The following is a 26243-nucleotide window of genomic DNA, read 5'->3' as shown; positions in this document are numbered from 1 at the left end:
GACTCGGATCTCCATCATTGCAGCCTAAATTCTAATATTTCCGTTATGATTGGCGGGTGGCCTGTACTAATCGCGCTGCGAGGGCGGCTGACGTGTTTGGGTCGACCACAATAGTTGAGGGTAACATTGGTGCATGGCATGAAAGAAATTGCAATGAAAAATTTCGACGCATGCGACGCGTAATTGGCGGCACCGCTGATGAGGCACTAATTGAGCTAGTGGACTTGTCCCCATCTCGTACTGTCTGGGCTTTGTTATGATAGCTGCCAAGACGCTGTCTTCGCTGCCCCAGCGGAAGACTTTCGAACAGGTGCAGGAAGCGCTCAAAGAGAAGTATCTCACGCACAAGGTGCAGCGTGGGGCTCTAAGGAAGTCTAACACAGGCGGTGACACGCTAGCTAATCTCGCTTTGCGGTACAACGTCAAGGCTGAGCGGTTAAAAGGCGTGAATCCAGGCATTGTTGGAGGCGATGTGGGTCAGGACGGCAGAATACTCAGCAGGTATGGATGAAGGAAGAGCTGATAATACCGGTACACAAAGATCGACATCAGGAGGTTGTATCTCCACACCCTGAGCTCCCAAGTGACACCCGCCGTGAAAGACTCTCATACCTGACCCGGATGTCTGGAGTCTCAAGGAAGATGGCTGAGCTTTATCTCGACCAGAGCTGCGACGTAGAAACTGCCCTGGCCCAGTGTGAGTGGACCGCGAGGATGAATCAGCTCCACCAGCTGAACCCTTTGATCTGTAAAGCGTACATTGACATCAACGATGGCGACTTGCTGGCCGCGGAGGTTCAGCTCTACCAGGAACGGAGTCTGCAGTGACAAAAACCAGGTGGCGTTTTTTGGATGTCGGAAATCTATCATGCGCGATATAGACAGCTTCTCCACAGAGGAGAGCTCTGGAGGCGCAGGGTGCTCCCTACAACTGGAGCTCGATGAGCCGGTGCGTTTGTTCTTGGAGAAGTTCGGTTTGCGCCAAATCACAAATCTTGGTCAAGTTCTGCAAAGTGCAGTGACGATGATGCTCGCGTGTGACTACACACAGAAAGACGTGCTCATTGCATTGGCTGGCGCAAGCGTGAACTTTGGACAGGCCTTAGCTAGCGTCTGCGTATCCAGTGGAACCGATGAGTGGCTGTACCTGGCCCTATTAGAGTTGTACTTGTCCCACTGCTGGTTCTTCGACCACGCATGTCCCTTGTCGATATGGCACCAAGAGCTCTTCTGTAGTTATTGTTCTCTGGTCGAGCTCAACTCAGCGGTTGTCCAACTGATGGCCATTCACGACTTCAGAGTGCGACCCTGTGCAGAACGGGTCATCCATGAAGCGGAGAGGCTGTCACGGAACAGCTATGCTGACAACAGGCTTTTGTGCCTTGTATTTGATCCTTCGAGGAAGTTTAGATCTCGAAACTGTAGGCGTTGACGGTATCTAGGAAGAGTGAAATGGTCCACATCATCCGCCACATTAGACATTCACGTCATTGGAATTTGGGGGGGAGTTCGGCACTACGGATCCGTGGAAGAATGTCGGCATGCTGCCTTCACCTATGGTACTGAAGGAGGATCGTCTTCGTGGCAACGGACTTGGCTCAACATAACTGCCTTCGATGTGTGAGGCTTTGACTTTCAGAGCTTCGGATTTGAGAAGCTGGATGTCCTCGTCGCTGATGTGGGATTCAGCCCGAAGAACACGACGAACGACGTTTCCTAAGGCGCCTCGTCGTTCATCCTGCATTTCATGGAGCCTGCCTAGCAGCTTCAGGGCCGTCTCTGCGTCGTACGCAGCGCTACGTATGCATTTCGATGGTCACTCACTGCAATGCGTACAGCTGTCTGATTTCGAACTGCACTGAGTGCATATACCGTTCCTCAAGAATGGCGGTAACAACAAAGAGAATCAGGGTGATAGACAGCAGCCAAGTCCACGCAGTTTCCAACCTCTGCAATTGTGGAACAAAAACCTCAATCCAATTTTCGGGGGCACCCCAAGAACGGGATGCGACGTGAAGAGCAAGACTGAGAATGCCACAAGCTGAAACCGACCGTATAAAACGCGATTGAAACTCACTCCGGTCCGTAGTGGCGACCTCAGCGACTGTATCATGCCAGAACTGCGACCTACGTTCTATGTACCTCGCGCTGACTACGAACAGGACGGTCCTTACTGCGCCGTAGAACAGCACTGAGCATACTACAGTCAGGCGGCTTGGTAGCCACATTGTAAACAGGTTCAGAAGGGCCACTGGTATTGAAAGGAGCACCGTAGTGCTGAAGAATGGCCAACTCTGAGCGACATGCGTCCAAAGAGAACCCAGGATCCACGAGAATGGGAGTAGGCCGTCCACGAGAGCTTGGGTCGTTCCAACGTCGTCCGCTTCTACCGTCGTCGTCACCAGCAACGGACTCCAGATAATTGCAGCATGCACCTTAGTGGTCATCATGACCAGGTGTAGCAGGAATGTGGCGTGAGCCAGCTGGATAAGCACTTTGCCTTTGGCATCGTGCTTGAATACCACCGCATGGGAGGTCTCCAGCATGGCTGAAGACGGCTGCCGGGGATGAACACGAACCCGGGACATGCTAATCCCACTCACGACTGACAAGACGACCGCCGACGAAACCATAAGAGTTATGCTCCGAGGATCCCCTACCAGTCTCCGACCCAGAATAGCAGCCAGCCCCATCGCTAAGTCCGGTGCCGTCGTCAGAACGAACAAAAGTCTTTGGTGCAGCCAAGGAGGTACTTTGTGCAAAAGCGCTAGCGAGCCGTGGAGGATACAGGGCTGACTACACGCAAGCAGAACCACAATCGCGGCAGTGAACACCTCGGATTGTAAAAACGTTTGGTTAAGGAGGCCTGCGATCCAGAGGGTACACGTCATCGTAGAACCTGAGATAAATATCACCTTCGGACCTATGGCAGGAGAAACGGTTGACATCCACAAACCAATTCCCATGGAGAGGAACACGCCTACGTGAGCGCACAGTACGAACGTCCATCGGTTGGAGAACAAGGCCTCAGTGAATATGTGCCCCGGGCTGGGATTCTGAAAAGTCGTCATGGTCAGCAGCAGCAGCACCACGAAATACTGTCCTACAACGCTGCGTGATTACTCGTGACGTGAACCCACATGAGAGATGTTGAGAGCGACCGAAGCCACAGTGCCCGTACTTGCAAGTTGATATCTTGGATAGAGAGGGGCATGTGCACACTGGTGTGCGGTAAATATGCTGGTGAGTAGAAGTTGCTCCACACATCATCGAATTTCAAAGCCATCGTTGGTTCAAATACATTAACTCTTCTTCTCCACTGAGGGCAAGTACAATTGCGGCGTGGGTAATGATGGTCGCGACTCCTCTACACAAGACTGGTCCGGAGGTAAAAAGACCCTCGACTCTGGTTTCACTTTGTCGATGCACTCCCGTAAGAAGTCTTTCAGAGGCATCAGCGAACATACCACCCCGCTGGAAATAATGAGAATGGTTGCATGTAAGCACTTACAGTTTGTCGCCCACGAAGCACGTGTCGAGCAGAGGCTCCACAGTGAGATGGGTGACAGGTGCCATCACCTGATTAACGGAGCGTTTGTAGCACATAAGTCGGTTCCACTGAATGACATCGGTGTCGTTAACGCTGTTGAACATGCCGAAACAAACGGAGCCCTGGACGGAGCCGAGAATGATCAGACTCTGTCGGGGTCTCGGGGAGTGAATGAAGTCGCTGCAGATGCGGCTCTTAACTGTGTCCTTTCGCTCTACCTCCAGTGGATCCACAGAGGTGAGACACGTGACAGGATGACCGCTTGTCATCAGCTCACCAAAAAACGAGGTCAAGTACGCAAGTCGAGGGGGCTGCACACGAAGAGGGCGCCGAAGAACTCGGCAGGGGTACTCAGGCTCATACCAATCAGGTCCGGCTCCCACTGCTGGCGAGTTGTTGTCAAAAAAGTCGAGGACCACTACCGAGACCAAGCTCTGGTATTTGCATTTCTTTTTCATGTCCGCCGTGCGACCTCGCACGAGAGCTGGAGATAAATCAGACTCCACGCGCTTCAGAGCGCTGAGGGTTTTCCTCTTGGCGAGCCGCGCAGCCTCATCTGAGGAACTGCGTTGCATACCCCTTTAAGGCTCACTCATCGCGTAAGGAATGGAGGACGGCCACTCGGTTCGAGGGAAATAGTTGCGCTATAGACAAAACAGCGCCTAAAGACTGTCCGATTAAATGATCTCCGTCTGGTTGGAGCGCCTTGCTGTTGCCCCTTGCGACGCCGTCGCCGTTGTATACATCTGCAATGGACGTAGTGGGCTGCCCTGTCAAGCAAGCTCGGAACGAAGTGCGTTTGGTTTCCAGCACTACGTGCGAGGGATGTTTCGGTGGAATTTTAACCACACGACGGAAATCCTCGCCGGAATCGAGGAGCAATGCGTGAGCAAGCTCCTGCTCGCGCGGTTTAATTCGTGGGTCGCGCGTTGGGACATGCGAGGAGCCTTCGATATGTGGCGTGCGCTGGGAGGCGTGGAAGAGGTCTGTAAGCTCACAGGTCACAACGGATCCGTCGTGGTACCCAGCCAGCAAGGCAGTCCGTTTGCACAGCGAGTTCCCCCCAACAGGCGTAGGACTTGGGTTGGCTGGGGGGCAGAAACAAGTGATGACCTTCAAAGTGGTAACCGCCACCCGGGGATTCTGATTTTCAACGAGGCAAACAGGGTCACAGCTTGGAAGCCACCAAGCAAAGATGTCTCCGTTTTCCGTGCCGGCTAACAGAAGTTCGTTGAAGGGCTCCACCCTACCAAACGCTGATAGAGCCGAGACGGTGGATGGCACCAGCAACTTCTTAACCAGTTGGAGGTCCCCGTAACTCCTAATAGCGATGTGATCTTGGTGAGCCACCACAATACAACGACAAATACCTGGAATGCTAATGGAGAGGGCAGATAACACTCGATCAGTTTTAAGTCGCAAGGTAGATTTCCCGGAAGGTTTGAAGCACTCTATGGAGTGCTCCGCCACTACAGCCACCCGCCGGTCGCCGATGCGGTCCGGTTCCCTCTCGTTGCGCCGTTGGACCCCTGGTTGTACACTATGTCGAGGATTGCTTGGTTCTTACGTCTGCTTTGCCTTCTTCTTGGTTCGAACGTCGAGACTCTCGACAAACACGCCAAGGACGGCCTCCTGCCGATCCTGGTTATCTCCAAACGTGGCTGCAGTCTTCATCAACTGCGGCTCCATGAAGCGCTTTACCTTGCGAGACACCCAGAGACCTAGGGTGCCGAGTACGGACCCTTCAGACCGGTCAGACGCCTGGCATAGCGGCTCCTTGTCCGATGGTGTGGTTGGACTCTGTCGGCACTGCTCTATCGCTTCTGAGACATCCTCAGGCCAGACAACAGTCTTGGGCTCCATCCTGAACGCCGCTCAAAATCTGAACAATATGCCTCGTAGGTTAACCAGAAGCCTACTGCAGGTGGTTGTAGTCGCCGTGATCAGCGGTCTCCTCGGAGGGGCGGTACTGCAGGCCTTCCTCAACGTCTTGATGTTTTCGCCTTGTTATGACGCAGGGAAGCAGTACGTAAACCAACCAGGGTTCGACTCGAACGGCCGACCTGTTGGAACCTGGGATATTCCCGCCTGCCACCCCCGATTCCGACTGGTTAGTTTGGTGGAACCTCGAGTCCAGTGGCCTTACGTAATAGATTGGCTAGTACACCACTCTCAGTGGACCTGCGATGTTTTACTTGTGTTGGATCGCTGCCCCGCCCTCGACTTTGAATGCCATCGGAATAAAATCGCAATGGCGGCGCTACCTGCCCTCTTCGACGGTACTGGTGTGTTCTCTGAGCGTCTTACTGTTATTGACTCGTTGTCTTTCAATGATACCCAGCACGTGCATCGATTTCTGGCATCGCATTCCAGGGGCTCCCAACTGTTCCTAACGCCAGATGAGTATCTATTTCCGTCGGCGAACCCGGCTGCATGGACGTCAGAGGCTGCTGGGGGAGTTTTCGGCCCTCGTGTGTGGATATGGGGCGGAAGTCACGGCCGAGTCGGTCTCGGGTTTGATAGGACAATCATGAGCACCGATCAGCATAATTCGGTTGTGTCCAAGCTCAGGGATTCCATCTCCAGTCCCACCGTTCCTCTGGTGGAGGTGGCTGAGTTGTTAGTGGACGCCTTCAAGAACATCTCTTCCTCCTCCGCCTGGCCCACCCAAAGCCCTGTCGTTCCTGACCTCGCTCGCCTATTTCAACCTGTCGAGCATTTGCGCTCTCTCACGTCCCTTGAATTCGCGACCGAACACGAAATTCGCACTGTGAATTTGCGGGAGTCTTCTATGTACCTGCAGGCCATCCACAGCGGCGTGCCATCCACAGCGGCGTGCCGTCCATTAAACCGGACAGTAGAGCATTTGCCTGTTGGGTTCGGGCTTTACGTCAGGGCCGGCAGGTCAGACGTGGAGCACCAGTGGCAAACGCTGGCGATAGTCGCCAGGGCTCGCGGTCTTACGTCAGTGCCGCGTGCCGAGCTTCTCAGCGTCCTTGACGCATCCTCTCCGAAAACCGCGTACACGCCTGACATCGCTCTGCAGATTCCCGTCCTCAGACGTCTGGCGCAACTAACTCCAATCGGAATGCAGCCAGAGTACTACGCTTTCGTGGCCAACGGAACTGGCCATATTGGGCCCCGCAGGCTTAAGACAGCCTGCACAGCTTTGGGGTTGCTGCTGGAACTCCAAGGCATGTGCCCAGAATCGCACCCCGCAGTTCAGGTCAACACACTGGGCCATGTGCCAAATTCCTGGAAGGCAGTTGGATATGAGACCTGTGGCCGGCCAAACAACGCGCGGGACCTCCTATCACAGGATGGATCACCGGATATTAAGCCCTGTCAGACATATGGAGAGGTCCATTGCTGTGACTACGACCCTCTGTTGTGGCCTTTGGCACAAGCTAGAGTTCACTCCAAGACGCGCAGTTTGTTGAAGACCCTGTTGGAGCTGTAGATTCAGAAGAGATAAGGAGTTGAAGTGTCCCATGCAATAGGTGACCTTCAGTATGGATACCACGAGCGGTCGCGTTTCACAGGCGGTCAACGCCATTAAACACCGAACGGCCCTTCGCAGAAAACATGTGGGTTCCTAGAGCTCCTTTCACAGGCAACTGAGTTGGCAGATCGAAAAGAACGGCTGAAGGTCGGTATCCAAGAACAGCAGCTCAAGTTGTCGCAAACGCGAATCGCCGTCGACGAGCTGCAACGTGAGCGCGAACGTGTGAGAGCTGAGTCGGCTGCAGCCCGATGTCGTGAGGCCGACCTGATTGTGAGACGCTGTCTGCTTGTACACAGCATGGACTTTCGGAGGCTCAGAAAGCGCGGGAGACTCTTATGCGCGAGCATGAGCAGCGGTGCTCATCCATGGTTGAGAGGATGACGGCGACGATGTCAGGCCTCAAAGTTGACTGTTACAAATGTACCAGTTGGGAAATTGTTTAACAGATCACACAGCTGTATGTGAATGGGACTCAAGCTTCGTGAAACCGCGAGAACCAGAGCCTACGCTGCTCATTTGTCAAGCTTTCAGCAAGGAGCACCGGCAGCGGCTGAGTCTAAAGGAAGCCCTAGAGAAGGAAAACGCGGAACTGAAAAAGCTCCAGTAATTCGGCCACCGCGAGATTGGCGCCGTCCCACGAGTGAGACATGTCACTTGGAAGGTACAAGCTGAAACAGTCTCTAATAAAATCGAAACTGTAAAATATGTCTGCTGATTTCTTGTGTGCTCAGACATGTCCAGCTGATTCTGCCTGCACTGACGAGATGCACGCAAGCCATTGGCCTACGTTGACAGACCTCCGACTCCCAGAGTTTCGTAAGGCCAAAGTTGAAGGATGAATTAGCATTCGCTTGCTTGTGCAGCATGGGCATCTTCCAATCTCTTGAAAGCCTCACAATCACCGACAGTCCAGTGGTTGACTTGAGTGAGATCAGCTCTTTAAAACGGCTCCGAAGACTCAACCTCATAGACAACAAAAAGTTGTGCAGCCTTGCCCACTTGGCTTCCTTGACCAATCTCGAGTTACTGACAGTGGCTGGCTGCCAAGGCGTGGAGAAACTTGATGTACGTGGGACCTGCTGGCCTAACCTTCGCTATCTCGACTTGAGCAGGACGTCGGTATGGACCCCCGAGGATGTGAGACAGCGGGATCTTCCACACAGATCGCAGTGATCGCCACTTTCGAGTCTCTGGACACTCTGCTGTTGGCAGGCACTCCGCTAGAGGCAGACAAACACTTTCCAGGCAATGTCCAAGACATGTGTCCTTGGTTGGTACGCATCAACGATATCGTGGCAACAGCGTACTCCGAGGCGACAAACCCTCTTGAACGGCATTTCGAGCTGTTCACCTACGATGTGGAATCCAACCACCCGTGCTTCCTAAGTAACCGTACAATAACGCAACTGATGGGCAAGTACCAGGATTTCAAGGCTCAACGTGACGAAATGGCCACAAGGATGGAGCACCGCTTCCAAGCTCTTGAATGTGAGGTGGCGCTTGAAGCGCCAGGCGAGAACTTGGCCCCTGTGGAGAGGTACCTCGCCATTCTAGAAGCCAAGGCCTCCAAGGAGGCGGTTGTGACGGCGCGCCAATACGAGTTCGACAGCGACGTGACACCCAGAGCTGGCTTAGACGCTCTCCGGACTAGATTCGTCTTGGCGCTGACTGATGCTCTGGCCTTCCTAGCCGCAGATGACGAGCGGTTCACCATACGCCTTCAGCGGCGACTTGCGCTATGTTTGCGCCTGGCATACGCCGCCACATGCAGTGGGCCACCAAGGGCGATCATTATAGGTCCTGCTTCTCTCGTTTCACGGATGGAGAACCTGCGAACTGCACTTATGGAGGCTCATGACCTCGCTGCACACAATGTTCTGGAGGATGTTTTGAAGACTCCGTCTGACGTTTTGAGGACTTCGGATAGTGTGGGAACTCCAGAGGAGGAGACCAAGAGCTTGGATTGAGTTTGCGATATTCATATACGGTACTCATTCATGCTCTCCTCCATAAGGATACAGATGTGGCTTTGTATACTTGAGATTTGAACAGACGCAGCTCTGCCGGTAGTCTATACTTGTCTCAAAGATTAAGCCATGCATGCAAAAGTATAAGACTTTACGTCGAAACCGCAGACGGCTCATTAAAACAATACTATTCGCTAGTCCAGAGGACTGTTCCTGCTCAGACTCTCTCCCGCCACTAGAGTCATTCAGGCCGCTCGAAATCGAGGACCAATGTACATGGGCGAAAAGAGCTGGTCATCCTCACAGGATAGATTAGTCTCGAATGGCAGGGAGAACAAGTAGAGTCACTTATAAGCGACACTGTTCGAGCACATTCGATATAAACTAATATTAATTTCGTTGGCATTGGAGACAGAACGGACATGACATTGGGGACAGAACAGACATAACCTTTTCATAGGATTCGATCGAGGATTCGGTTGTAGGAAACGATGACGCAGAATGTTTACGGAGCCGTTTCAGGCAGGGCAGTGTCAGATTCGATGGATGAGTACAAAACGACAACATGCAGTACACAAAAAGTCACCCAAAATGTTGGGGAGCAGTAGTAGGAGCGACAGTGCGTAGGTCGGGGGAATATCAGCGGAAATTACCCAGCAGCTGCGAAAAGGCGCGACGCTGAAGGGACGGCGCTCGTCTGTGTATGCGAAGAGCGTTGGCCTCCTGTAGTAAACGATTGGCTCCGGCGTAGGCCATAGGTTCCGCCGACCTCGCGCGCTTAATCTGACAACGAGGAGTTGCACCTATCCGAGGCGATAGCAGCCCTCTTAGAGTTTCGGCGTCACCTCGATGGACTGCAGGAGAATCCTGAGCGCGCGAAGCCGGAGGTATTTCGGCCCGAGTGAAGCCCCGACGAGTGGATAAAGGGCCGGTGTCCATGGCGAGAGGTCCTGCGGGGCACCCCGGTGGCAGGCGCATACTTGGTTGTCCTAGCCTTGGGGAGGTCGGAGGAGGTTGTCGTGCTGACCTAGGCGTCCTTGGTGCTCTAAATGATCTAGGTGACCTTGGTGACCTAGGAGACCCTCTGCCAACAATCGTATGGGGTGCCACATGGGACCGTTGCGAAAAAGGCAACTCGTCGTGGGCACAGAAAATTCTAGCCAAATCCAACCTTGGAACGTCCCGTCCCGCTACATCATCCACAGACGAAGCAGACGAATCGTCGCAAAGAAACACCTGAGCACCTGGGTACATTCCGGGAACGTCAACCACCATGCACAAAGGGGCAGGAGGTGTGAGAGATCGCGGCTTCCATAATTTCGGAGGCCCTATTACAGATCTCAGGCACTGAATGGGGGAGCAGCTCCCGTCTTCTAGCACCAAAGTTCGTTGAGCCATCTCGGCGAAATACACCTCGATGATAAACTTAACGAAAGCTCTTAGCATGTAGCCCCGCATACCCAGCAGTTCGATGGCCTTGTAAAAGCCCACAAAATCGAACTGGCAACAGTTCATCCAGTCTGTGTTGTGGTCGAACCACCAAACCATAAACCTCCGAGCATCCGTCTCAACTTGCGCTGGCCAAGGGTTTCCCATTAGAAAAAGTATGTGTCTTTTTTTGAGTTTTAAGCCCCACGCGAGACATAACATAAGCTTAACAGGCTTCAAACGGATCATTGCTCTCCAAGATTGAAACCTGAGACAGCGCGATATCCAAGAGAAATGCCTTCTGTTTGAGGGTATGAAGCCTGTCGGAGTGCTTCTGTGAGAGGTGGACGAAGCGGGAGGCGAAGTTCTCGAAACCTTCGAGTTTGGCAAGCGCCTCACCGCTGAAGAGTTGTAGGATTTGAGCCAAAAGTCCGTTAGCCATCCACGCACTCCTTCGCTGCCAGATCTCGATTAGGTTCAGCAGGCGAGTGAGGAGCACATCATCCAGAGACAGTAGCCACTTGTGCATATCGAAGTCGAGCTGACCACCGACATCTGGTAAGGAGGGGCACGTGCGAGTCAGTTCTATGTCGCCCACAGCTAGTGCGCCTGTTATCTCCGCCGATGCTGCTTCCTGAGTGCAGCGCAAGAAGCACTCGGTCATCTTCTTCTCAAGGATGCTGAAAGCCTGTCGATCTTTTCTGAGCCTTAAACACATCCGCAGTGACTCCTCTACACGGCCGTCCTTTACCAGGTTCTCAATCTCATGTGCGTCCTTGAGTTCCTGAGCTTTTATTGCTGCCTCCTCGTCACCCTCTTCCACCGTTTTGTCCTTCCACACAACGACACGGCCGTCACTGCCACAGGAGATCATCGTGGTCGGCGGAAGTTGGCGATCTTCGTTGTCAACCAACTGCGCCGCCCACACGCGGTCGTCATGAGCCTCAAAGACACCCACACATTCGGATGTTTTCACATTCCATACGCGAATCGTCCTGTCCGCCCCCGAACTCACCAGTTGAGTGGCGAGAGGACAGATGAATGAGACTGAGTGGACAGCCCCCTTATGGCCCATGAGAGTCTTCAGACACGACCCGTCAGTTACAGACCACAGGTGGATGGTTGCATCCGACGCGGCAGATACGACAACCTTTTCAACCGGCGAGAACTTTACCGCCCAGACGCCACGCTTATGTCCCTTGCAGGTCACTAGAGGACGAAGATTGGGAAGGGTCCAGATTTTTACCTGCCGGTCGTTACTCCCAGTTGCCAGTAGGCTGTTATTCAGCGAGACGTCTAGAGCGTTGATTGCTTTAGTATGGGCCACGATGGATCCGGATGACGAAGCCAATTCCAGGAGCTCCACAGGCCTGCCGTTGTCGAGGGCGAGAGCTACTTTCCTCAGCTTGTTGCGGTTTATGTTCCACCGCTTGACATGCCCGTCATCTGATCCGGAGCAGAGGAAAAAGTTCTCTCCGAAGCTAGGTACAAGGGGTAAGCAAGAGCAATTCTCGCCCTTTCCCAGTCTCCGAGACCAAACCACAGCAGTAACCGCCGTGGAGTGTCCTGATAAAACAGCCACTGGCTTCTTCATCCTTGTTGACCATATATTAATCGTCGAGCTCCGGTCGCCGGTAGACAGCCAACACGTGTCTGCAGAGACTGCAGCACAAACCACCATACTCGCATGCTTGTTCATAAACTGCTGCTGCATAGGTCTGAACTCCGCCTTCTGGTTGATCTGCACCAGCTCTTTCGGAGTGAATGCTTCGTACTTCTCGTCTTCGCTGAAATCGAGCAGGTCGGTATCGTCTCGCTCATCCTGTTTGACCTTCTTGGATCGGTCCAGCTTGCCCTCTAGGATGGGTTTCTCCAGAAGTTGCCGTCTCTTTTCTTTCCGGCGTTCAGCGATTCGCAATCGTGTCAACTCTAACGTCGTCAGATTACTATCAGATATTTCGAAGTAGTGTACTCTTTCGTCCCCACGGAGACTGAAGATGCCAAGAGTCTCTGTGGTCTCCGGTTCTGATCGGACCTTCTTGGCGGGAGGTTCCTCGGCGTCTTGCAACTCATGGAGAGGGTTGACTCGGAACGCCTGGACGTCGAATACGTCGTCCAGATGTCCGGCAAGCACACTAATCATCTCGAGTCCAGCAAGCTTCCATCGGGCCACGACACGGTCGTCAGCAACTGTCACCAGTTCATCTCCGACTCGCTCAAGTCGGGTGATTGGCCCCTCTCTGGATAGATGTGGTGTGGGAACGGATGTAATGAGTTCCCCAGAGACAGGATCCCAAACCTTCAGCAGGCACTCATCTCCAGCGGTGATAATCACCCACGGGCCCTTCGAGTCGAAACCGATTTCTGCTCGAGTGGCCGTTCCGAGTGCATACGTAGTCTCGTGAGTGACGATTTGCTTCACTGGGGATAATTGTGTGCGCTTCACCTTTGTAGGCTCGCCTTCCACGACCTTGCATCCCGCCTGAACACCCTCAGGGTATCCGTCTTGAACACTGGTCAAATCCCACACATTGATCGTGTGGTCGCTGCTAACGGAAGCCAGGGCACCTAAGCCGTCGTCCCCAGCGACCTGCAGCAGTACCATATCCGTGACCCGGGACATGTGGTCATTCATGTTTGCCACGATGCTGTGTTAGTTAAAATTCAGCACTCACATGTTCCTATAGAGATCGAACACTCTCATCTCTCCTGCAGCGGTGGCGTAAAGCAACAACAGCTTTGTTGGGTGGAACCTGACCAGCGTTATGTCACGATCTTCACTTCGAAGCTGATGCGACATGTGGCCTTTCCGTAGATCATGTACAACTAACGACCCGTCAGCGCCACCAACGGCGATGAGGGTGGATGTAGGGTCAATCCTCAGCACCCTGGCCGCCGCGTCGGCGCCCTTCCAAACGCGAGTCTCGCTGAAGCTCACCGAAAAAGCCCGGCCTTCTGCAGCCAACTCGATTGCGAACGTGCGCATTAGGTTGGATTTGTACGTAGCAACAAGTATTCTGCCCCGGCGGTCCACAGCGAAGTTGGTGATCTTGTCGGGGTTCTGCAAATCACCCAAGACGCCGCAGACATCGCCCTCCAACGTCACAACTCGCACAGACCCGTCAAAATGGCAAAAGGCTAAGCCCAGCGTGGAGTTGAACTCCAAAGGTCCTCCGCTGTAGAACGAGCTAACCACCCTTTCCGCTCTCCAAACTTTAGATGACCAGGGCTTCTGGTGGGGAACAGCCTCGTTGATGGGCCATTGAGCCTGTAACGCTTGTACCTCGTCTGGCGACAGCACAATTGCGTCGGCCATTGAAGAATTTCGGATTTGTCTCGAGCAGGTTGACCTGCCAGAATACAACGCAAAGAGTTTATGTGCTGTTTCGATCTGCGGTTGCGGTCAGGCAGTCGCTTGAACAGCCACTTAAACAGCTACTGGCAAGCACCGCACCGAAATGAGCTCGACATCTAAAGTTTGGTACAAGCTGACTCAAACATCACTACGACTATGTACAGGGTACAAGCTGACTCAAACATCACTGAGACTATGCACAGGGTGCACACAAACAAAAACAAAAACTCGCTTAATCTGACCACATGTCAGACATCCCACCTCTGCTGTCAATATTGACTCATGCGGGCGCGACGAGTCTCAGGGACGACATTGTCGAGGTGGGCATGTGTCAACTTATGGACAGGCATTGCAATTATACGGCGACGAGCGTCAGATGCTGCTGAAGACTAAACGTCTGCTGAGCAGCGGCGGAGTGTGCCACAAACAGCTGGAGAGCGTTATCAAAAGCAGGACCGAGGATGAGATGTATGCTGTCGCCGCCAAATTAGAATCGTTTCACCGCATTGTGAGATCCACGGATGTGGACTCTTTTGCGGCTGTCCTTGAGAGCCTCCACCTGTTCCACACGTTCGACTCCCTCGTGAATCATGGTATTGCAGATGGGTACGATCTGTACAAGCGCAGGGTGAGTGCTAAATCTTCTCGACACGCAGATTTCCAACCGAGACGGCGTGGAGGAGGTTTGGTCGTCTGACACCCCAGAATTCGGGATGAGTTTGGACGATTGGAATAAATTAATGGAGGCCATGGAAAGCATGGCCTTCGGCGATTCTTTCCTTAGATTGGACGCGGCCCCCAGAACAGTACAGTGCTCTACTCATGGCGAAATCGTGCTGCAGGATTGCTTTTGGAGCGTTGTGGACACGCCCTACTTCATGCGCCTAGGCCAACTAAAGCAATTGGGGCCTGCCTACCTTGTTTACCCCTCGGCCGAACACTCGAGAAAGCCACACAGCCTTGGTGTGTCGCATCTGTGTTGGATGTGGAGCCAGAATCTCCTCAACCACCGGTTGGGTCTCTCGCCTCAGTGTAGGCAGGTTCTGACTTCCAAAACCTGGGTGGCGTTTGCGGGACTCATGCACGACGTAGGGCACGGACCCTGGGGTCATTTCTACGACACTCTACGGCCTGCCCTGGATGATGGTACACATTCCCTCTGGACCCATGAAGACAGATCCATTATGGTTATGAATAAGATCTGGGACCATGCAGAAACGTATGGCTGTGAATGGCTGGATGTCTTTACCAAAGCCGAGAGACAACGAGTGGAGGACTCAATCCGTGGAGTGAGCTGCCACTACCCCCGAGATACACGCAACATGGAGGAGTACGATCGAGCTCTGACTCAGATCATTTCCAATGGGGTATCAGGAGTGGATGCTGACCGAATCGACTACTTGTTACGTGATTCTGCGATGTGCAGCAGAAACCTACGCCCTTCATTTGATTATGAACGTATCTTCAACCACTCCTCCATTTCCGGCGGACATATTGTTTACGAGAGCAAAATACACGAAGAAGTTCTCAACTTGGGCCGATTTAGATTCAGGATGTTTGATAATGTCTACCTCCATCCCAAAACCCTGGGGGCGGAGCACCTCCTGTTCGACATGGCTCTGCTCCTGTCTGACTACTGGAAGTACAATGAGATGAACCGCGACCCAGATCAGTTCATTAAACTGACGGATTCCACTATCTTGGCCCCCTTGGATCGTGATGACTGCGCATCAAAAATAGGCCACGCGTTCGCAACCAAAGGAAAAGAACTTCTTGCACGTTTTAGATCCAGGAACCTATATCGGTTCGTTCATGAGTTTTGCTTCTTCGGAGGGAACGAAGCGGTTTCGCAGCTGAAAAAGCAAGTTGCAAGGTTGGATTGGGTGAAGGCGGGGTTTGACTTCAGGTCTGATCTCTCGTATCCCTGGAGATTTCGGTGGCAAAAAGCCGATGCTGGCTCACAAGATCGACATCCGCTCAGTAGCGCGGGATTTTTCCGTGACCACGCGGCTAATTCGGAGCACATGCAGGATTTCACCATGAAACTCCACTCTGCTGTTTCCCAAAAGCATTACTTCCGAGTTCACTGTGTGGAGTGTCCGGATGCATCCCAGGAGAAAGCCCTTGACCACATGATGAACGAGTTCGAGGAGCTTTTGCAGGGGAGCTTTCGGAATATGTCTGGTAATCCGGAGGACATCGACATGTTTAGCAGCGGGCCTTGTTACTACGTGAACCACAAAGGGGGCTACCGAGCAACCCGACCACGACTACAACACGGCTACGACCGCGTTCCTTCCTTTGTCTCAGCTCCTATGAGTCCCTCGCGGGACAGACCGAAGTCTGTGATGTACCGGAACTCACCTCTGTGCGGGGTTCAGGGAGGGTCCCACCAACATATCTCGAATTGGATGTGCGATAAAAAGAACAAAACAGATCATTGTCGAATGTTCTTCGATAATCTCTCCCTGTTTGAAGACAGCGAAACCCGAACGAGCTCCTCTTGAGATTTGTTTACAGTCAAATAACTTCTTTTTTCGTCGAATGTTCTTCGGTAATCTCTTCCTATTTGAAGACATTGAAACTTTACAGTCAAATAACTTTCTTTTTGCATTATGTTTGAAGACGGCGAGATTTGTTCACCAAATACCTTTCTTTTTTCGTCGAATGTTCTTCAGTAATCTCTCCCTGTTTGAAGACATCGAACTTTTACAGTCAAAAAACTTTCTTTTTGCATAGAATGTTCTTCGATAATCTCCCTGTTTGAAGACAGCGAAACTTTACAGTCAAATTCTTTTTGCGTAGAATGTTCTTCGATAATCTCTCCCTGTTTGAAGACAGCGAAACCCGACGAGCTCCTCTTGCGATTTGTTTACAGTCAAATAACTTTCTTTTTGCGTAGAAAACGCTTGAAACTGAGGACTTCGACCAACACGAGAACTCCCATCAGTGCGGCGTTTAGCATGGAAAGGCCCATGACACCTCGATTGACGCTATCGCTCGTCTTTCTCATGCGCGATTCCCGACGTCGCAACGACAGCATCAGCTTTTCCGCGGCCCATACCTTGTCTTCCAAGCTGTGAATGCGGTCATTCAAGTAGTCGGTGTCATTCGTACTGAGCACATGGTTGTAGTCATGCACTCCAGCACCCCAGAGCACCTTCACGTCCACACCTCTAACGCTGGCCTCCTCGATACTGACACAAATTTCAACCTGTGAGTCTTCATGCAATGAGAACATTGTCTGCTGCATCTTCGATTTCGTTTCATGATAGGCCTCAAACTCGTCTGTCAGCGAGTTGACAGCTATCCGCAGTGAGGTGTTGACGCTGTCCAGAGGATCGATTGAAACCAGCACAGGGCTTTCTGCAGGAATGTCCTGGCCAAAGCACTTCTCCACGGCAGGCCGTGGTTTGTAGTTGAACTCCACAGCCACAACCGCCAACGCTAGAAGGCTCAATACCGCACGCATTTGGGCAATTATTCGGATGCTTATCTGCACTCTTGTGACACTTGCAAGCGCAGTCGGATACGTTAACCCTGCGTCGCATTTCTGTGCTGATGGAAGTGAGAGTCTCCTGTAGATTTTACCAGCCAAACTGGATATAAAGAACGACGACGACTTCTACAAGACTTTCACCAGGGGAGATGCCGACATGCTTCCACTCCACCAAGAGTGCTGTCCACCGTTTACTCGGCCCGAGGATTCCGGTTCTTATGCCCTGTCCTCCTGTGGCCTAAGTTCCAAAGTGGCTGTTCGAGTCCATTGCAGCCGGAAGCGTGTGTCGGATTTCACAGACGGAGGGGCAGTGAGAGAGACCAGGTCTTTGAACGCAGGCTCAGATGCAGTCCGAGTTCTGTGAGGTTTGCGCGAATGCTGCGCAGTTTCGGTGCGGGTCGAGGGCGTGTCAAGCGTTCGCGGACATGCCGTTGGCCTACTCGCTTTACGACTGTCAAGGGGTGTCTACGGGGGATACGCTGGAGCAGCAGACGTGGGCGAAGGTCTTGATGACGGCCCTTCTCGGATCATTCCTGTTGATTTACGTCTGCTGCTGCTTCGTGAGCTCGTGCTAGGACTCCAAATCGCCTGTGTTTGGCGCCTGACAACCGCTGTGTTTTTATGGCTCTAATTTCCTGATAAAGGTTTTTGTAATGGCGAGTGACGGGCTGCCTCGGAACGTGATCTGTATTCGGCGTCAGGGCAACTTCCGGTCCTACGTATCGTTTGCTTTTAGACTCATCACCGTTGAGAGGAAACGCAAAGTCACTATCGTAAGTCTGACGACAGCCTTTTCATACAGTTGGCTGGTGGAGGAGTGAAGGTAGTCGCTCACCTCCTAGCCGAGGTAGTGCTCTTTGCCTTTCCCGAGTACAATGAAGGGGCTAGCGTCAATGAAGACCCACAAAGGATAATTATAACGTTGGAGAGAACCTCAACCGCGAAACCTGACGCCCCCTCAATCGAGGCGGCGATCCGGATGGTGGTTGGTCCCCGGGCATTGCAGAATGACTTCGTCGCTTGCGTCTCCAAAAGGTGAGCCCCTCCCCGATCATCAATAGTCCAGAGAAACCGAATCATAAATCAACCAGACGGCATGCCCTGTCCATCTCTTGTCCTGAGAAGCTCCACGAGTTTTATGCAGTTGGAAGGCAGAACTCGTCCTCCACGACGATTGACAGCCCTACCAGCAGCCCTACGGCAGGTCTCGAAGACTACTCCTGGCTCTGGGCCCCGCCCTACGAACCTGGAGAGCCTTTCACTACCAGAGTGGTGGGGCATGGGTCTGAACGCCCCCCGATGCTTGGCTAGCTTGTATTGCTGCGGTCTGGAAGTTCGCTCTGCATGTCATTCTAGAAATTCTGCCGGTGAGCACTCTAGGGCTCGCGGCTTTTATAATCGCTCATAATACCGTCCGCTCGTTACTGTCAAAAATGAGCAGCTGCCCAAAATGTGGAAAGCGTAGAAACCAATGCAGATGCTGGGGGTTAGAAGATTGGATCAGCTTGGGTGCCGGTGTGGCGTCTTTCGCCTGGTATATATATTCGAAGTTCCAAGAGGAGTCAAATAAGCGACCTTCGCCGGCGCCGCATCAGGAAGGTCCAGAGACTGCCGGCACAACCCAACAGGCGAGGCCTGACGCCCCTCGCTGTGTTGTGTGCCTCGACAATGTGGCAGATATCTGTTTTTTGCCCTGCAGACACGTTAAAGTCTGCGCGGAGTGTGCTCGTGGGGTTGCCACCGCGTGTCAATCCAGAACGAATGTTGGAAGCGAGGTGCCCTGTATGTAGATGTCCCATTGAGAGCACGTTCAGAGTCTACCTTTAGACAACCTGACCAAGCCCACATCATTTTGAATACGTGTAGTCTACATTTAGTGGCCAAACTCTTATCATGGTTTACCAGGTCTGCTGATGGCAGCCTGACAGTCGTCGGCGAGCCCATTGACATTCTGCGGCATCCTGAACATGGCTAGTCCGTTCGGCCCAGGAACAGGAGCGGGATGCTGGGCACGTCGGCTCCTCAACGGAACGTCGCGCGTGGTCCATTCGAGCCTGTAGGGCTCCGACCTTGGCTCCATAACGCTCCATCTCCACCTCTGTCTGACGCAAAGGTAGCCTATTGTGAGCTAGGCCATAGGACGTGGCGTCCTTTGCAGCATTCAGATGCTTGGAGGCAACAGCAAGCTCTTCTTGGATGGCGGTCAGCTCCCGAGATAGGCTTATCGCACGCGATCCGAGCGGCGCTTCAGTGTCGACAGGAATCAGTGCTTCGCCATCCCACAAGAATACCTTTGGAGGATTGAGGGGTTCAGTTTCTAAACTGGTGTCACACATTGCTTTTTTGATTGGTGCAAAAATCGTAAACGTCGGATGCAGCAAACTTCTGCCCTGCGGTAGGATGATCGTGAAACTTCAACAATTGTTCCACGATTCCGTTTTACGATTCAGAATCGTTTGACAGCAATCGGTGGGTCTGTGGAGCCACGCCTATCACATACGCGTTGGGAGACGGGACCCATACCGCTTCGAATGAGCCTGAGGCGGAGGCCGCAAGAATATTTGATTCCACTGCTGTTGAACCCATCATGAACGGGGACACCTCCACGACTCGACAAGGGCCTTCTCGAGGCTTGGTCGGCTTTCGTCTGGTAATCCGTAGGAACAGGGCGATGATCAGGATGGATATGAGCGAGATTGCCAGAAGGCCGTACTGTATTTTCTGACGAGCCTCCATCCAAACTCCTACGTGTTTATTGGCATTTCACTCATTCAATTACTTGGGGTTCAGATGACAGCCCAGGATCGTTGTTCAGATCCCCCCAGACAGTAGGCTTCTTCTTCTTGCCACGTATGGTATTGGCTATGGTGCGAGAATCCTGCATGATTTCTGTCACGCCAACCTTCTCGTCATGCCGAACCATGCAGCAGCGGTAGCATATCCATCCAAAGAACAAGAGAAAGACTAACGCGACAAGCGGAATGAAGGCTAGTACAGTGTTGCCCTCGCTAAAGCCGTCGTCTGCGTTATCCCTGTCGTCATTACTCACGACGCAAGAAGTGGTGCCCACCAACGTTGGATGAAGGCGGCTGTCCAAGATGGGCTCTTTTCTCGTACTCATAAAAAGCGTGCCGGTCCCGGTGGTGCCTAGCCTTGATTTCTGCAGCATCGTGACCTCCTAGCCTCTTGTGATGCTCGGCTGCATGAGCAGCTACGTTTGCATCGTCCACGTGACTTCCTTCTGGGTACATGATAATGGGTCCATCGTGATGATGGAAGAAGCGGTCTTCTGCAGGTTGGCCCATGGTGAATTTATGGATTATGACTCGTTCTGACTAATTTTTGACTGTTTGACGTGACTCAATAGTCTCGGGTCAAGATGATTGATTCTATGTGTGTCTTGGGAGAGATGCTCAACGGGGAACGAGACCAATCAAGTTGAGGGGAAGGATTGCTCGTCTGCCTTGAAGGTCTCCCAGCCTGATTTCGACGGCATCAGAGAATGACTATCGTTCTTACAAAAATCCCGATTATCGGCGATGCTGGTGCCGTCGCAGGTTGAGAAGCGGAACTTGCAAAGCCTCATTGCGCAGGGCGCGCCAAAGGACTTAATAGAGGCCGCCAAAGGCCCCAACCGCCGCAGTGGTTTACTGGCCCCAACAATGGTAATCTCCGCACATCAAGGAGAGGTGTACGCTTGCGAATTTAGCCCTGACGGCCGGCAAGTACTCTCAGCCGGCATGGATCGGGCGGTCTTAGTGTACTCCGTTTATGGGGAATGTGAGAATCTCCGCCGGTTCAAAGGGCACCAGAAAGCAGTCCTCGAGGCGCACTGGTCAGCAGATGGTCAAACTATCTATAGTTGCTCAGCGGATCACAGTATGATAGCCTGGAACGTTCAAGAAGACAAACGCATACGGTCCTTTGGCGGGTTAAATACTAAGGGTGCCCATACTGAAGCGGTGCTCTCGTGCCAGGTGAACCGCCGAGGGTCACCGCTGGCAGTAACAGGTGGTGACGACGGCTGTGTGAAGGTCTGGGACCTTCGGTCACGCAAAATGGCGCTTGAATTTGAACATCGGTATCAGATAACGGCCGTCACCTTCGACGATTCGGCAGAGCGAATTTTCGCAGGCACCTTGGACCATCAGATTTTGAACTTCGACATGCGAGCTGGGTGTCTGGAAGAGAGTCTCAGGGGTCATGATAACTCAATCACAGGTATCGACGTCTCAAAGTGTGGAAGCTTCTTGTTGTCCAACGGAATGGATTCTGCTGTCCGTCTTTGGGATATTCGCCCGTTCGTCTCATCAGCGGCCGCAACATCTGACAAGCGTTTGATCACACGTTACTGCGGAGGCGCAAAACACACTTTCGAGCGTAATTTGCTCCGAGTTCGATGGTCACCAGACGATCAATTCTTTGGATTGGGTTCTGCTGACCGACAAGTGTACGTCTGGAAAAATCCCAAAACGCCTGAGAGTTGCCATATAGCCTACCAGTTACCAGGCCATAGCGGATCGGTCAACGAAGTCCAATTCCATCCAAGGGAGCCAGTAATAGCCTCGGCGGGCAGTGACGCGAAAGTGTTCCTGGGAGAGTTGGAAGAGTAGCGCCTTTGGTTGGGCATGTATGTGAAGAGGAGACCGCAGGTTGCGACACTATGTACGAAAGCAAGACAGTTTCTTCATAATAAACACATCAAGTAAAAACAAAGCTCCACTCGGAATCTTGGGAAGTTAACAAATCATTACGACCAGCATCAATCCGGCACGGATTTCCGAGCCAGCAAGTAAAGTAAGAATCGAAATGGTGTTAATTCCTAACGGATTCGTGCAGCTTCAGTGATAAGAGGTAGAGAAGGTCTCGGCTGAGCTCCAAAATATCAGCTGGTACATCCTCCAAGTCCAGAAGGCCTGTCACATGCAATAAATCTGCCCGAATAGATCTCAGTTGGTTTTTTTTGCTCTCCTCGCCGTCGTAGCCGCGTAGGTAGTCTGGAGAACCAGGTTCACGGACTACTCCTGGTTTCCGAAGAGCTTGCATCATAGAGGCCACGTCCATGCGATGAAGAGGTTTTCGAGTGGCGTCCAGCATGAGTCGTGACGCATGCAGCGGAAACGGTTCGAAGGTGCACTCGTTTCCGACCTTAGGGCGGCATGTAGGCGTCTGCTCGGAGACGTTCCATACCGACAACGCTCGGTTCCAGAAGTCCGATGTCTGTGGTGGTACCGGGAGTCCATAGGTGTAGTGACATACCGCCGGCCAGGTTGGAGGTCCTTGGCTTGAAGGGGTGTCTGTACAGGTGGAGGGTTCCTCGACCTCCGGTTCGAGATCCGGTTCGAGATCCGGTACGAGATCCGCGCTGATCTCTGAGAAGAGCCTGAGTAACCGTAAACACATCAACCTACGTTTCCGCTGAATTGGGCACCTGCTTACGCAGGTTCCAAAATAATTCCTGAACCCTATTGGCGCGTGGTGACGGGGACTGCGCCTCCCAGTCTCGAGAGGCAGTGCTTAAGGCCAAGCATGTCTTGGACAAATGGGCTTCGGATAGCGACTCTGTTATGGACCAGTCAGAGGGCAGTTCCTTCCAGCAGCCGGAGGAGACTACGTGCAAGTCAGACGACTCAGGCTCTGTGATGCGTATAGGCAACTCCACGCCTTGTGAGCTCTCGTCCTCGCTGCCAGACATGCACAACAGATCGAGCTCTTGCAACATTGAGGATGCGCTGGTGACGGAGGTGCAGACCTCACATCCAATTTCGGGTGTTAGCGGCAAAACGCCGCTCCAGCCCCGAGAAGGTGGTTCTTCGCGTTCCATAAGGAACACGAGCGACCCTTGGCGAGTCAGCGCCGCACTTTTGGACTTTTCAGACGGCGACGTGTCTGCTGTGTCGACCTCCGTAATAGATACATAAGGTGTAGATACGTCAGCAATTGACTCGGCGGACACACAATCCTTCCTCGGAACGGAGGAACAGGTCTCACTCAACTTGTTGAGGATTCTGAGCGTCTCTATGTTGTCCTCGCTGAGGTTGGGACTCGTCAATAGCTGTAGTATAGAAAAGGAGGCGTCATAGAACGACACGGATTGACTTGTATCGGGCACTAACCACATGTCGGAGGTTTCCATGTCCACGCCGCTTGCCAAGGGAACGAAACGTCTCAAGAGTTCCTTGAGGCAACACCCCACGTCCCCGCCAGTGCAGTCACCGGCGTTGGCGACGCTGACGACCCCACAGTTTCTGGGCCTGTACAGTTCGCCGCTGAGCTCGATGGCCAGCCAACCTCGTAGAATCATAGATGCCATCTCGTGATGTCTGGTTGTGCCGGTTACACGGTAGAACCACCGTCCGCCGTCGCGGCCATAGTAGACGATGGCAGAGATATCAGTGCCCCGTTCAATCCAATAACGACCGGTTGGAGTCTGCGCCGAACCTGTGAATACGGGGCTCGTAGGACAACGTTGAGACGGGGTGTCGTCTGCAGCCAACAAAGCCACCAGGAAGTTGCAGATGTTTAACACTCCGAGATAAGTGCACTCTGAGCTGTACACCGCCTCCAAAGAGCCTCTGGACGTATGAAATACGAGGGCGCATGGTGGGGCGTGCGGAGGGCCTACCAACACCCGGTAGGGCGATTGGCCCAGCCTCAGCCGTGTGGTGAGATGAGACAGCAGTCTGTGAAAACTGCTGGGCGTTATCACCTTCTCGAATTGCCACAAAGCAGTCTTTGATACCTTTGTCGTTCTAATGAGGTCGGGAGAAGATCCTAATAGCGCCAAGGTGGCAATATCTCTCTGCGAAGCCGGAGGCAGCGGGTCATCGACGCGTTGCGACGAAATAGGCACATTGAACGCCATCAACGGTCTCAGAGGTCTCCTTGACCAGAGCTCAACGACATTGGTCTCGCCAGCCAAGTGCGCAGGCAGCTTAGCAGATTTGATAACCAAGTTCTCGTCCGAAGTTTGCGTGGATTTTAACTTGACAGACAAAGGCCCTTCCCAGAGAATCATCAATGTGTAGCATAAAATGATGCATTTGTCGTCACTCATCGTGATGGAAGTTCACAGCCTGGTGATTCACGAAGAAGGGGATACAATACTTAACTCCTTTAGTCACAGGCTTCGCGGCATGGAGCATTCGCCAGTCGGCTGACCCGTCAGGCTTGCAGTTGCCAAACAGTACACCCACCCCTCGTGTAGGCTTGATGTCCACGTTCAAGCACGGGAATTCTGTCTCCCCGCCCCCCTCCACATCATTGAGGTAGACCAAGAAGGTGTGGCCGCGAAAGTCGCCGTCGTGGTGGAGCTTGAAGAACTGCCCAACCTCGTATCTGAGAATCTTCAGACTCTCGACATGCTGAACGGGAACGCCCAGGACGGCGGCCACTCGCTTCTCCAGCCTGTTCACCAGCGGAGGTCTGGGGCGCTGGAATCGCATGACCGTCGACGTTTGCGACGATGATTGCTGCGCGGTGTAACCGTCGGCATCGCTCCCGGTCGCACCTGACGAAGTTTTGCTCGGTTGCCAGTCGTCACATAGGGCCAGCAGCGCTCGAATTTCCTGTTTGGTAACGAAGTCAGTGAAGTACATCAGTTGGACCTCTGACGTCATCATCCAGACATCAATCTTCCTAGGATGTTTGTAGTAAGTCTGTTCTACGAGGCGGTCCACCTGCTCCACACCAGTGGCCAGCCTAGGCAACTCGAAGGTCTTCAAGTGCGTGCGATTAACCTTGCATCCGCCTGGGATGGTGTACTTTTCGACGAGCTTCTCGTAACCATGGCAGGTGCCAGTCTCTGAGGGTTTGGTATCAACCAGCTCCGCTTTCTTGCGGGGGCGCCTGCGCTGTTGTGATGCTGATCTGTACACTTCTTGAGCAGCTGCCGTTTCAGCAGCCGCCTGCTCAGCAGCTGTCTGTTCAGCAGCTGCCTGTTCAGCAGCTGCACGTTCAGCAGCTGACTGCTCAGCAGCTGCCTGTTCAGCAGCTGCCTGTTCAGCAGCCTGCTGAGCTTCTTGCTGAACCAACAACATCTGCTGTGTCATGGTTTGCTGGGCGGCAACTTGATCGGCGTTGCAGGCCACGGCGCCTGTGACTGCCTGCTTATCCACGCCAACATTCTTTAGAAGTAGCTTCGAGTGGAGAGCCTCAAGCTGCTGATCAGTCAAGGGTGAACCCAATTGGCCCCTAGCGTTCATTTTGGACAGAATGTCTTTCTGCAGCTTCATCTGTGACTCGATCATCTCGTGAGTCGAGGTGCCAGCAGGAATATCTCCAAAGACGGACTTGCCACCTTTACCTGGAATGCTGAATCCGATTATGGGAAGAGGGGTGGCGTTGGCATCATGCGACACAGGTTGTCCTCCGAATCCGAAGTCAACGTCAGGGTCATCCACATCAGGAACAATGAATCCCTCTTCGAACACATCAAACCCCTTGGCTTCGGGCTCCGTCGTGCGTTCAGCCTGCGCACGAGCGAGACTCTGTTGTAATCGGGACTGTTGGAGGGCGACAAGCTGCTGCTCAATCGAGTGGAGCTGCATTTGGGCAGGGACCTGTGGTTGGAATACTTGGTGAGGCCCCGCAGGCAAAACCGCCCCAGGTATCTGCGCTTGTGTTTGATAGTTTTGTAGTTGTTGTTCCACCAACTGTTGTTGAAGAGCACGTATACGTGGATCTTCAGAGTAGCCTGTAGGCGGCTCGATCTGGATTCGTGTCCCAGCACCCATTGACATGGCTGTCTCCCCCTGGAATTGCATGCTCGGAGACACAGCCTGCGCCGGTTCCACCGGTGGCGGCGAGGCACGAGCAGTTTGCCGGGGACGGGGTCGTACTTCGGGAGCGCTAGGACGACCCTGAGGCCTCGCGGGAACAGTTAAGCGCGACATGGTCCTCGACCTAGGCATGGGAGGGCTCAGTTCAGGCGAGGCAGC

The 26243-nt window shown here is 53.0% G+C and overlaps 18 protein-coding genes across 29 annotated transcripts; 9 read left to right on the top strand and 9 right to left on the bottom strand.

Annotated features, from left to right (window-relative positions):
- Positions 1–256: 256 nt before the first annotated feature.
- KVP18_000697 (uncharacterized protein) lies at positions 257–828 on the top strand (the record flags this gene model as incomplete). Of its 3 annotated transcripts, XM_067950034.1 has the most annotated exons (3): positions 257–356; positions 384–472; positions 499–828. In XM_067950034.1, 3 exons carry the CDS (start codon positions 257–259, stop codon positions 826–828), a joined length of 519 nt encoding a protein of 172 aa, XP_067805376.1. The 3 variants fall into 3 exon arrangements, with proteins under 3 accessions (XP_067805376.1, XP_067805377.1, XP_067805378.1); XM_067950035.1 differs by having other exon boundaries at positions 257–511; XM_067950036.1 differs by lacking the exons at positions 257–356; positions 384–472 and having other exon boundaries at positions 643–828.
- Positions 829–868: 40 nt separating this feature from the next.
- Positions 869–1432, top strand: KVP18_000718 (uncharacterized protein; the record flags this gene model as incomplete). Its single annotated transcript, XM_067950067.1, has 1 exon — positions 869–1432. The coding sequence occupies one exon, from the start codon at positions 869–871 to the stop codon at positions 1430–1432; it is 564 nt and encodes a 187-aa protein (XP_067805407.1).
- A 42-nt stretch (positions 1433–1474) lies between these two features.
- Positions 1475–3286, bottom strand: KVP18_000682 (uncharacterized protein; the record flags this gene model as incomplete). 2 transcript variants are annotated; one of them, XM_067950005.1, is made up of 3 exons in its annotated part: positions 1475–1796; positions 1825–3111; positions 3141–3286. In XM_067950005.1, the coding sequence occupies 3 exons, from the start codon at positions 3284–3286 to the stop codon at positions 1475–1477; spliced, it is 1755 nt and encodes a 584-aa protein (XP_067805350.1). The 2 variants fall into 2 exon arrangements, with proteins under 2 accessions (XP_067805350.1, XP_067805351.1); XM_067950006.1 differs by lacking the exons at positions 1475–1796; positions 3141–3286 and having other exon boundaries at positions 1821–3071.
- Positions 3287–3507: 221 nt separating this feature from the next.
- On the bottom strand, positions 3508–5413 carry KVP18_000685 (uncharacterized protein; the record flags this gene model as incomplete). Of its 2 annotated transcripts, XM_067950011.1 has the most annotated exons (3): positions 3508–4114; positions 4143–5090; positions 5118–5413. In XM_067950011.1, the coding sequence occupies 3 exons, from the start codon at positions 5411–5413 to the stop codon at positions 3508–3510; spliced, it is 1851 nt and encodes a 616-aa protein (XP_067805356.1). The 2 variants fall into 2 exon arrangements, with proteins under 2 accessions (XP_067805356.1, XP_067805355.1); XM_067950010.1 differs by lacking the exons at positions 4143–5090; positions 5118–5413 and having other exon boundaries at positions 3508–4125.
- Positions 5238–7010, top strand: KVP18_000700 (uncharacterized protein; the record flags this gene model as incomplete). 2 transcript variants are annotated; one of them, XM_067950040.1, is made up of 1 exon in its annotated part: positions 5238–7010. In XM_067950040.1, one exon carries the CDS (start codon positions 5238–5240, stop codon positions 7008–7010), a length of 1773 nt encoding a protein of 590 aa, XP_067805382.1. The 2 variants fall into 2 exon arrangements, with proteins under 2 accessions (XP_067805382.1, XP_067805381.1); XM_067950039.1 differs by having other exon boundaries at positions 5802–7010.
- Positions 7011–7062: 52 nt separating this feature from the next.
- KVP18_000703 (uncharacterized protein) lies at positions 7063–7662 on the top strand (the record flags this gene model as incomplete). 2 transcript variants are annotated; one of them, XM_067950044.1, is made up of 4 exons in its annotated part: positions 7063–7137; positions 7164–7325; positions 7352–7481; positions 7511–7662. In XM_067950044.1, 4 exons carry the CDS (start codon positions 7063–7065, stop codon positions 7660–7662), a joined length of 519 nt encoding a protein of 172 aa, XP_067805386.1. The 2 variants fall into 2 exon arrangements, with proteins under 2 accessions (XP_067805386.1, XP_067805385.1); XM_067950043.1 differs by lacking the exons at positions 7063–7137; positions 7164–7325 and having other exon boundaries at positions 7474–7662.
- Positions 7663–7919: 257 nt separating this feature from the next.
- Positions 7920–9022, top strand: KVP18_000726 (uncharacterized protein; the record flags this gene model as incomplete). 2 transcript variants are annotated; one of them, XM_067950080.1, is made up of 3 exons in its annotated part: positions 7920–8192; positions 8219–8825; positions 8853–9022. In XM_067950080.1, the coding sequence occupies 3 exons, from the start codon at positions 7920–7922 to the stop codon at positions 9020–9022; spliced, it is 1050 nt and encodes a 349-aa protein (XP_067805419.1). The 2 variants fall into 2 exon arrangements, with proteins under 2 accessions (XP_067805419.1, XP_067805418.1); XM_067950079.1 differs by having other exon boundaries at positions 8177–9022.
- A 1654-nt stretch (positions 9023–10676) lies between these two features.
- On the bottom strand, positions 10677–13766 carry KVP18_000705 (uncharacterized protein; the record flags this gene model as incomplete). Of its 3 annotated transcripts, XM_067950046.1 has the most annotated exons (2): positions 10677–13098; positions 13126–13766. In XM_067950046.1, the coding sequence occupies 2 exons, from the start codon at positions 13764–13766 to the stop codon at positions 10677–10679; spliced, it is 3063 nt and encodes a 1020-aa protein (XP_067805388.1). The 3 variants fall into 3 exon arrangements, with proteins under 3 accessions (XP_067805388.1, XP_067805389.1, XP_067805390.1); XM_067950047.1 differs by lacking the exon at positions 13126–13766 and having other exon boundaries at positions 10677–13073; XM_067950048.1 differs by lacking the exon at positions 10677–13098 and having other exon boundaries at positions 13122–13766.
- A 415-nt stretch (positions 13767–14181) lies between these two features.
- Positions 14182–16312, top strand: KVP18_000717 (uncharacterized protein; the record flags this gene model as incomplete). Its single annotated transcript, XM_067950066.1, has 2 exons — positions 14182–14433; positions 14462–16312. The coding sequence occupies 2 exons, from the start codon at positions 14182–14184 to the stop codon at positions 16310–16312; spliced, it is 2103 nt and encodes a 700-aa protein (XP_067805406.1).
- A 371-nt stretch (positions 16313–16683) lies between these two features.
- KVP18_000709 (uncharacterized protein) lies at positions 16684–17277 on the bottom strand (the record flags this gene model as incomplete). The annotated part of the gene is made up of 1 exon (XM_067950054.1): positions 16684–17277. The coding sequence occupies one exon, from the start codon at positions 17275–17277 to the stop codon at positions 16684–16686; it is 594 nt and encodes a 197-aa protein (XP_067805395.1).
- A 371-nt stretch (positions 17278–17648) lies between these two features.
- Positions 17649–17879, top strand: KVP18_000689 (uncharacterized protein; the record flags this gene model as incomplete). The annotated part of the gene is made up of 1 exon (XM_067950016.1): positions 17649–17879. One exon carries the CDS (start codon positions 17649–17651, stop codon positions 17877–17879), a length of 231 nt encoding a protein of 76 aa, XP_067805360.1.
- A 78-nt stretch (positions 17880–17957) lies between these two features.
- Positions 17958–18615, top strand: KVP18_005093 (uncharacterized protein; the record flags this gene model as incomplete). Its single annotated transcript, XM_067949444.1, has 3 exons — positions 17958–18077; positions 18107–18339; positions 18396–18615. 3 exons carry the CDS (start codon positions 17958–17960, stop codon positions 18613–18615), a joined length of 573 nt encoding a protein of 190 aa, XP_067805420.1.
- Positions 18616–19202: 587 nt separating this feature from the next.
- Positions 19203–19640, bottom strand: KVP18_000720 (uncharacterized protein; the record flags this gene model as incomplete). Its single annotated transcript, XM_067950069.1, has 1 exon — positions 19203–19640. The coding sequence occupies one exon, from the start codon at positions 19638–19640 to the stop codon at positions 19203–19205; it is 438 nt and encodes a 145-aa protein (XP_067805409.1).
- Positions 19641–19743: 103 nt separating this feature from the next.
- Positions 19744–20040, bottom strand: KVP18_000698 (uncharacterized protein; the record flags this gene model as incomplete). The annotated part of the gene is made up of 1 exon (XM_067950037.1): positions 19744–20040. One exon carries the CDS (start codon positions 20038–20040, stop codon positions 19744–19746), a length of 297 nt encoding a protein of 98 aa, XP_067805379.1.
- A 31-nt stretch (positions 20041–20071) lies between these two features.
- KVP18_000684 (uncharacterized protein) lies at positions 20072–20609 on the bottom strand (the record flags this gene model as incomplete). 2 transcript variants are annotated; one of them, XM_067950009.1, is made up of 2 exons in its annotated part: positions 20072–20325; positions 20354–20609. In XM_067950009.1, 2 exons carry the CDS (start codon positions 20607–20609, stop codon positions 20072–20074), a joined length of 510 nt encoding a protein of 169 aa, XP_067805354.1. The 2 variants fall into 2 exon arrangements, with proteins under 2 accessions (XP_067805354.1, XP_067805353.1); XM_067950008.1 differs by having other exon boundaries at positions 20072–20473.
- Positions 20610–20843: 234 nt separating this feature from the next.
- Positions 20844–21917, top strand: KVP18_000668 (uncharacterized protein; the record flags this gene model as incomplete). The annotated part of the gene is made up of 1 exon (XM_067949979.1): positions 20844–21917. The coding sequence occupies one exon, from the start codon at positions 20844–20846 to the stop codon at positions 21915–21917; it is 1074 nt and encodes a 357-aa protein (XP_067805326.1).
- A 202-nt stretch (positions 21918–22119) lies between these two features.
- Positions 22120–24322, bottom strand: KVP18_000702 (uncharacterized protein; the record flags this gene model as incomplete). The annotated part of the gene is made up of 2 exons (XM_067950042.1): positions 22120–22687; positions 22716–24322. 2 exons carry the CDS (start codon positions 24320–24322, stop codon positions 22120–22122), a joined length of 2175 nt encoding a protein of 724 aa, XP_067805384.1.
- A 31-nt stretch (positions 24323–24353) lies between these two features.
- On the bottom strand, positions 24354–26216 carry KVP18_000690 (uncharacterized protein; the record flags this gene model as incomplete). 2 transcript variants are annotated; one of them, XM_067950017.1, is made up of 1 exon in its annotated part: positions 24354–26216. In XM_067950017.1, the coding sequence occupies one exon, from the start codon at positions 26214–26216 to the stop codon at positions 24354–24356; it is 1863 nt and encodes a 620-aa protein (XP_067805361.1). The 2 variants fall into 2 exon arrangements, with proteins under 2 accessions (XP_067805361.1, XP_067805362.1); XM_067950018.1 differs by having other exon boundaries at positions 24354–26069.
- Between the last annotated feature and the right edge of the window lie 27 nt (positions 26217–26243).

The sequence above is a fragment of a genome (assembly GCF_019968955.1).
Source record: "MAG: Porospora cf. gigantea A chromosome Unknown PgA_NODE_9_length_97101_cov_340.895, whole genome shotgun sequence".
Lineage (NCBI taxonomy): Eukaryota > Apicomplexa > Conoidasida > Eugregarinorida > Porosporidae > Porospora > Porospora cf. gigantea A.
The sequence above is the reverse complement of the archived record's forward strand: the minus strand, read 5'-3'. Positions and strand labels throughout refer to the sequence as shown.